General features: G+C 34.1%; 1 protein-coding gene across 1 annotated transcript; it reads left to right on the top strand.

Moving 5' to 3' along the window:
• The first annotated feature begins 773 nt into the window (after positions 1 to 773).
• Positions 774 to 2,480, top strand: LOC139859538 (ethylene-responsive transcription factor 1B-like). Its single transcript, XM_071848315.1, has 4 exons — positions 774 to 808; positions 1,262 to 1,280; positions 1,744 to 1,780; positions 2,011 to 2,480. The coding sequence occupies exons 1-4, from the start codon at positions 774 to 776 to the stop codon at positions 2,457 to 2,459; spliced, it is 540 nt and encodes a 179-aa protein (XP_071704416.1). The 3' UTR covers positions 2,460 to 2,480.
• Positions 2,481 to 9,261: the final 6,781 nt, after the last annotated feature.

The following is a 9,261-nucleotide window of genomic DNA, read 5'->3' as shown; positions in this document are numbered from 1 at the left end:
TAGCTATTTGTACATCTTAAAAATTTACATGTGCACTGCAAAATCAAATCATATAATTTTTCTTTGACTAATTCTAACCGAGCGTTACATTTCATCCGTCAGTTTACCTAGCCTTTTTGACGGACACTGACGCCTGTTAATCAAGCGTTAATTTTGAGCATTAGTCGGAATATTGACGAAATTTACCTTGAGCGTGAGATTTGCCCCACCAATAATAGCTTTACACATTTTATATTTATTATTTAATTTATTTTTTTCCCTAAATTTGTAATCAGATTTGACTACATTACCTTAAAAATATTTGACACAAAAATTTGAACATTTGGGTTAACGAATGTTAGATATAGTAACAATAAAAACTCCACATTTTCACCAAAAAGTGCACAATTCACCTCTAACCTCACAGTCAGGGTTAGAATTTGTCTTAAGGGCACGTGTTTTATGGAGTTGAACTTGGATCAACCTCCGACCAACAGACTACCCCGACCTTGGGGTTACATATATATAAAAGCATATATTATTGCACGCAATACAATAACTATGAGCAAAAACTTGCAATCCATAACGACTTGACCTAGTTACAAGAAGCTAGTGTGAAACTCAAGCTTTAAGAAAGTTTTCTTGACTAATTAAGGAACCTAATTAAGATGGAGCAGAGGCATTAGGGGATCCAGAGATTATCTTTTTGCTCGTTGTAACAATGTAACACAAGATCGAATTAGATGGCTTTAGGGTTCCACTTTCTCTTGTATTCCTCTTTAAGACCTATTATAATGGTAAGGAGGATTTTTGGTGTGTTATGGCTGAGGTAGGGTTGTTGATGTTGACGTGGTAAACATGTTAAAATCATGAAGAGTAGTGGGGTGGCGTGTAAGACGATGTGTTAAATTATATTTCAAAGTTCGGTAGAAAGAAATAAAAATAATAAAAATATATCAAATAATATTAAAATACATCTCGCATTTGTTGCATGCCATATAACATCAGTGTGGTACAAGGAGCACGCCAAGTAAAACAAACCAAACAAGCCTCGTTGTGTTATGTAGTCTTAATTAACGGTTTATGCTTTGACATCTTGTGTGTTGAATGAGGGTGGGAGGTCTCAAGTTCGAGTTTTCTCCGTTAAAACATTTCAGGATAATTATCCGATTTATGGAGTGACACCGAAGAGGTTTTACCTACCCGTATTTGATGATTTCGAACCACTCCGCCTGCCATCCAGATGGTATAAGGATTGTGTGATTGGGTTCGTGTAATGCAGTTCGGGTTTCCGCCCGAATGTATGTGTGTACAGAAAATGATCGGGTGAATGAGTTAATCATTCATCAGTAATTTCAAATACTTGTATTTAAAAAAAAATAATAATAAAATGAAAAATCAAACGCTCATTACTAGAAGGGCTATAATTTTATTTTTACAGGGGCCCTAGTCTCTCACTGCCCTAAAATGACTGTCCTAGCTGGATGCACATTACTTCACCGGGATGATTATTACATGTCCAACTACTAAAATATCTTAATTCTTAATTAGGATAATAATGTAATGTAATACAATAATTAGACAACTCAAGAAAATTAATCTAGTGACCAAAAAGATAATAATCAGCAATATTTATGAAGCAAAAACTTCAACCACTTGTCAAGAAAGACAAAACGAAAAGTTCATGCCTTTTGGTCCTATTGACAACCACTACAAATTAAGTCGATCCAGCTTTTATATCTATCTAATTAGTTTCCTTTAAAGATAAAACCAATATCTTCACAACAATCTTCATATCAAAGTGAATTATTCCCATGTATCCTAATTGTTCATGGGATGAGCTTTTGTTCACAAACGACGATTTGCTTTCACATGTCCAAATAAAAGAAGAACATTTCATCTTCCAAGATCCTAATGAGAACAAATTACACAAGCATTCATGCGAATCCGATTCAAAGAAAATCGAAAACACGAAAAACGATTCACTACTAGTCATTGAAAAGAATGAAGTTCATAAAACAAGATTCGTAGGGGTCCGAAAAAGGCCGTGGGGAAAGTTTGCAGCCGAAATAAGAGATTCAACAAGGAACGGAATTAGGGTTTGGCTCGGGACGTTTAATAGTGCTGAAGAGGCGGCTTTAATTTACGATCAAGCTGCATTTTCGATGAGGGGTTCATCGGCTCAACTCAACTTCTCAATGGAGAAAGTTAAAGAGTCTTTAAAAGGGAAAGATTACAACTGTTTTAAGGATGGAACTTCACCGGCAGCAGCCATAAAAGAGACTCATAGAGTGAGAAAAGTTTCTAAAAGTAAGAGCAATAATAACAACGATAACAATAATAATCATAATCATAATAATAGTTACTATTATAATCAAGTTTATTCAAAAACACCGGTTGTTTTTCAAGATTTAGGATCTGATTTGTTAGACCAGCTCTTGAGTACATCTGAGAGTTCCAGTTCTAGTACATGTTCATAGGTTTTGATTTTTGTTAATAACTTGTGGATCTTTTTGTTGTTTTTTGATTTAATTCATTATGTCATGTTTTGGAAATTTACATACATAATGTCAATAACTGTTCATCTTTGTACAGAATTATGGCCTTTTTTTGTACTGTAAATTATTTTCTAGGTAGCTTTGACTTTGATGCATATTATGGTTGCAGCAGTTTTATCTTTGATACGTAGTATTTCATTATCATTATCATATCATATATACAGTTAAAGTTAATAGCAAATAAATAAATTATTATTATTATAGTTTATAGTATATAGTATATTATTAGAGATAGTATAATAGCATATATTTAATCTGTATAATATGTATCTATACTTTTTCATTTTAACCATTGCAAGATCCATATATAAGGGTTAATTACCATCCTATATTCTCAATAGTGATCAAAATTTCAAACCTTACTAACAACAATCTTTGGGAAAGGTCGTGTGGCACCTCAAAAGTTGCTTTTAATTTAATACTAATACTTATAGTAAAAGTAAATAGTAATTACGAGTACTATAATTTACTAATTATCCATATGCATATTCCATATATATGTTATATATAGGGATGTTAAATGTTAAATAAACATGAAGCTTTAGTCTGATCAAGCAACTATAGTTTTTGTCGGTGTCGCAAATTCAAAACTGCAGCCATTTTTTCTATATTGGTTGTCAATATTTTTTTTACCATATATTGTATTAATAATTAAATTACGATATGATAATTAATAACTATAAACTATATTATACATAAATTCTTTTGGAAACTAAAAATTAATTGCATTATATAGATATGTTATTCGCTAATCATGTTTTAGATTTTTCTTTAGATTAATCCCCTGAAGGTTAACTATGTTCAACATTGACCCATCCAAAAATTATGTTCAATATCTGCAACTACGACGATCACATAATATCTGTTTAGACATGGTAATTCACACTTAGAATAATACTCCGGCTCGAATAACCAGATAAAAACTTCTCTATTTACAACTTCATCATGTTGCTAGTATCTATCAACCCGATACAATGTTGTCACTTGTAATAACACATCTCACATCGGAAAGAGAAATAAGTTGTGAAATTAGTATTATAAACTTAAAATAGTTACTAACTAATATCTCTAATCATAATTTTAGTTAAAACATAAAGATATTTGATTAACTCATTGCTTTAATTTTCAGGGTCGATACATTACTAAAGTGCTTAACTCCTTTCTGATCGGTCTGAAAATTAACGTTTGTTAGTTTATTGACCAAAGATAAAGATTAATTACCTTTAGCGTGATCGTTTTTAATTTGTGGATTTTTTTTTCTTATAGTTTATTTAGAAAATAATCATATAATATAGTCGGCCTTACCTTTTAGCCTATTTTTATTAATTTATATTTATATGTACTCGTATATAGCGGACAAATTAACTTTTTGATAACTACAGGACATGGTAGCTATATTTTATAATCAACTAAATTTGTACAAATAATAGATATCAACAGACAGACACATATAAAAGAATATATGGAAATAAAAACCCTAAGGAGCTTGTAGGGTTCCGGAAATTATTATATACGAAGTATCTAACAACTTTTTTTTTTTATTTTTTTTTTTTGGGCAAAGATAAATTTTATTAATTAAAAGAGATACAAAGAGAAGGCATATGAGGAAATGCCTTGTACATAACTTGAAATACAAATAAAATAGACATTTTAAGGACTTAGACAAAGTAGGAGAGACAAAAATCATGCATACGATGGAAGCATAGCTTGGGTGCTAGTTAGCCATGGTCATCAAAAGTTGAAGGATTGAGGAGTCATTGGTTCCAATCGAGGGATAATTTCTTCGAACGTCTTGATATTCATTCAAATGATTTTATTTGGATTTCATTTAGAATCATAGGACCAGCTATATACTTTGAGGAGGATATGAAAATAATGGAATAATCCGATTTAATCATAGACATCCCGATTAATATATATCCTTTCTAGCAGAGAGTCCGATTTGGATATGTACGTATAAGATAGGCGTGCATTTTAATAAGGCTCATAATCCGAAAAGTAATATAATTTATTCTAATTTATTCGTTGAAAAGTCATCGAAAATCGATCAGTATTTAAGGACGGAATTATAGGACGTCGCAAATCCATAGCGGATTTCAAATTTTCTAGTAGTGAAATACCATAATGGCTCCAAAGAATGGAGGATTGGACGGCCCGTTTGGGGAGAAAAAGATGGGATTTGAGGGGATGCCTCTAGAATCAAGCCTCTCAGGGGTGATAGTCTCCCATGATCTGCTATACGAAGGGAAAAGTGAGTTACAACTCGAGAGAGAAAGAAAATTGTCTCAATTACTTTAGCCGGAGTATCTACCTACTCTATATTAAGTTAATAAGTCTATTTACACAATGAAATCTTTAAGTTCTAGAATCAAATCTTACGACTAGCTATATACTCCGAGGATGATATGAAAATGATAGAATAATCCGATTTAATCATAGACATCTCGGTTAATATATATCCTTTCTATCAGAGTGTCCGATATAGGTATGTATGTATAAGATAGGTGTGCATTTTAATAAGGCTCATAATCAGAAAAGTAATATAATTTATTCTAATTTATTCATTGGAAGGTCGTCGAAAATCGGTTGGTATTTAGGTACGGATTTATAGGCCGTCGCAAATCCGTAGCTGATTTCAGTTTTTTTAGTAGTGAAATACCATAATAGCTCCAAAGAATGGAGGATTGGACGGCACATTTGGGGGAGAAAAAGATGGGATTTGAGGGATGCCTCTAGCATCAAGCCTCTCAGGGGCGGTAGTCTCCCATGTGTACCATCCCACATTTTTCCGTTAAATTTATTTTTAACACTGTCTTTTTTTTAAATAATATCTTTCGTTATTTAAATTCGTATTTTCCGTTGGCTAACGTTCATAATAATCCCGTTATTTAATTATAACATCACTCGTTTACTCGAGCGTTTTTAAAATATTCGTTTGGTTAATTCTCGCACCCGCTTTGAAACTCGAGGGACCAAAGTTGCAAAGGGGCCTAACTAGTTGACTAGGTCAACTAGTCAAACCCCACCATTACCACCCATTCACTTCACCTCTCTTCTCCCTTTTTCTTTCTAGCTCAAGAACACTCTTTTTCTCTCAATCAATTCAATCATCATCTAAATTCGGTTGGAGAAGCAAACATCAAAACAAATTACATTTTCGTGATCCTCTCTTCATCCTCTACATTTTAGTACCAATTTCATCAAGTTTGGGTAACTTTCTAAAAACACTAGATTTCTCTAAATTCGTTTTATATACTTGAAATGGTGTTAGTTAGTGTCTGTGGCTCGTGTCTGGCATGAATATATGATTTATTTGCTCGATTTGTTGTTTTGAGTAACTAGTATGAACATTTGAAATGGGTGTGCTTAATCTTTGATTTTAGAGGATTAAATGTTGTTTAAATGTTAAAGTTCGTGTTTTAATTGTGTTACTAGTATCACTAGCTTCATTTTGATGTGTAGGTTGATTAAGAAAACTTCAAGAACATGATTAATGAGTTTGTGAATTTTGGTTAGGGTTTGATAAACTTAAAATGAACTTTTGATGCATCGAATGCTTGTTAATATTGTTGATAAGTGTTTAGTTGCCATGTATGTTTCATTACCTTCAAAACGGCGTATCGTATGTTTAAATTGGATTCCCGAGTCAAGAAATGCATTTTTGTGAACTTGAAATCTTGATTTTGAACATTTAATGATCATTTGATGAGGTTTTCATTGTTGTTAATGATGGATTTGATTGATGAAATGTGTTTAGTTGTATTCCTTGTCATAATACCTTTCCAACGATATAAGATACGTGTTTTGAATGTTTACGGTTCACAAGTTATGATTGTTTGAAGTTAGATTCGTGCTTGAGTGTGAAAACTGCCAGACTTGCTGAACAGTTAAATGGAGCGGCGCGCCATTTTGGTCTGTCCTAAATTCTTTTGATTTTTACGTTTTCACCCCCGCTTACTCGTAACTCCGATTAACATGAAACTTGGCCAACATGCTTATATATACTTTCTCATCATGGAAAAATTGTCGGATACCCGACCCGACCCCGTTGACTTTGACTTTGACTTTGACCAAGTTTGACTTTTAGTCAAACTTAACCAAACACTTATGAAATCATTTTAATCGTATTTTATACTTAATTCTTGCATGAAATTTGACAACGTGATTCACATGCTATATAATCGAGTCGTAACGAGCCATAGGACTAATCGAACACATTTCGCCCGACCTTGTGTCATAACTGGTTAATTGATACAACTTACTTGTTTAGGTCAAGGCTAAGCAACTTTCATGCACACGTTTACTTTGTGAAGTACATTTATACTCGTGCACTCGAGGTGAGATCATAGTCCCACATTTTCAACAACTTTTTATACTTTTAAATCGTGGGCTGAGAAACATATACTTTGTTACATTTTGTACTACTTACTTTGATACTTTGAACACAAGTACAAGGAAACAAACATTCCACAGCGAGTTAGAACAAAAATCCTCAACTTGATTATCATTAGTTACACTTGCAGGGTGTAAGCGAGAACTTATATTGTGTGGCCATACGGGTTTGACAAACCCTCATTTCGGACGGTTCGCTACCGTCTACGGATGAAATATATTTTCGAGAAACAATGTATGTTCTAACACTATTGTGATGGGGTTCTATGGAAGGAAACGTTAAGTCTTGATAATTGGGTGCTCGCGAACAATACTTTTGGAATGCAAATGATTTTGATAATCAACGTTATGGGAATACTAAATCTTGTGGTTCAAAAACAACGTTTACTAATACACCTATGATTTCACCAACTTTTTCGTTGACAGTTTTCTATATGTTTCTCAGGTTCATGAATGGCTATTTGATACATGCTTCCGCGTACACTTATACTTGCTTGGGGTCAAGCATACATGCATACACTCTGATTACTTGCTTGGGGTCAAGCATACATACATACGCTAGTGATAGCACCTTTGGATTCAAGCATATTGTTTACATATTTACGCTATTTATAGCAACCGTGATTTTCAACTTATTATGTCGCAAGTTATTTCATTAATACTTCATACTTTTGTAAACTTAAACTTGTTGTCGAGCCGTTTGGTAAACTAAACTTTGTAAGTCTTCTACTTTTCAAATGAATGCGACATAATTTTGGTCAAACGCGTCTCATTTAGGGACTATGACCACGTAACGGGACCTAAGTTAACGGCGCCGTCAATGACGATTTTGTCGGATCATTACAGATGGTATCAGAGCGTTGGTTGTAGGGAACTAGGATGTGCATTAGTGTGTCTGACCGAGTCGTTAGGACGCATTAGTGAATCTAGACTACAACCAGATAGTTAGCCGTTGCATTCTGACATACATTTGCTATAGATAGCACTTACTTGACTACTTGTGCATTATACTTGAATCATTCTTAGGTGAACCTCTTAATGGTACCAAGTTTTCATTATATGAACTCGTATTCTGCAATTTTCTAGTAACACACGTAAATTCAAGATTCATACGCGTAAGGATGACGACGACTTTATTAGTCACACTTGTTCGGGAACTTTGTCTCCCAGATTGTTTTTCGCCACCGTTTCAACTTACTATCAGTTTCCCACCGGTGTTTCTTACTATCTACCATTTCGTGTTACTACCATCACTACTCTAGGTGAGTATCGTCGTCACTACTTATCACTACGGTTACGTACCATTCGTTATCATGATTCGTTACTCATTTCGTGCCTAAATGCATTATTGTTTGACTTGAACCGCATTGACGTGAACAATCATTTATACACTTCCCTCGGGGAACGCTTCTTTAGAGTTGCACTAATTCTTTCGATTCAATACGAGTCACGTTTGAGACGTCGTTACACTTTGTTCATTCTAGATCTTCACGGTTACACGAACATGATGTTATGGAGTGATGTGGGAATGGAGGTATGAGTTAGCATAATATAACGACACTCGATCAACGTGGTTATATTATGGTAAGTCATACCAAAGTTCTAATGACACGTGATGGTGGTTGGACTCGATCAACCTAATCACCACCATGTGCCATGTGCATGACTTCATTTTTCTTGTTTGAACATCCGAAAACTCCGAGAATACTGATAACAACTATACCAGGGATACACCTCCGATTATTGTCGAACCATACTTTTGCTTCCGAACGAATGACAAATTCTTTCAACATCAAACATATGTTACACGTGTATACTATCTCATTTTCGCACAATTTTATCGGCGAACTTCAATATGCTTGTTATGCTCACATCAAGGCGGAAACTTCTCTCGCCTTACATTCGTACTTCCGTATATGTAAATCTTTTATCTAAATTCTCAATGGAGAGAGAGACTCTTCACATTATACTAGTATTTGCCTCGAGGGTGAATAGTCCTAACGAACATTTTTGGAAATCGATAAATCTTCCGCGGCGCAAAATTCTTGAGAAACAAAAACTTGTTCAGAATATATCTTAAGGAGATATACTTCGTTTCGGATCGAGATCCTCGTTTCACTTCTAGATTTCGGAGTGCCTTAAAAAAAAGTCTCGGGACCACGTTTAGACATAAGTACCGCGTGTCATCCACGAACCGACGAACAAAGCAAATGTACGATTCGAACCTTGGGAACCATAATACGAATTTGTGTTATCAACTTCAAATCTACTTGGGAAAAGTCTTTGCCTTTAACCGAATTCTTTTACAACGATAATTATCACACGAGTATTA

This window comes from Rutidosis leptorrhynchoides, chromosome 7 (assembly GCF_046630445.1).
Source record: "Rutidosis leptorrhynchoides isolate AG116_Rl617_1_P2 chromosome 7, CSIRO_AGI_Rlap_v1, whole genome shotgun sequence".
Taxonomy (NCBI): Eukaryota; Viridiplantae; Streptophyta; class Magnoliopsida; order Asterales; family Asteraceae; genus Rutidosis; species Rutidosis leptorrhynchoides.
This window is presented reverse-complemented; position numbering and strand designations above follow the sequence as displayed.

Bases quoted from the DNA above. Each gene is read 5' to 3' on its own strand.
- LOC139859538 (XM_071848315.1), top strand. From the start codon at position 774: ATGGTAAGGAGGATTTTTGGTGTGTTATGGCTGAG. The intron at 1,781-2,010 runs GTGAATTATTCC...CAAGATTCGTAG, and splicing joins ACAACAATCTTCATATCAAA to GGGTCCGAAAAAGGCCGTGG.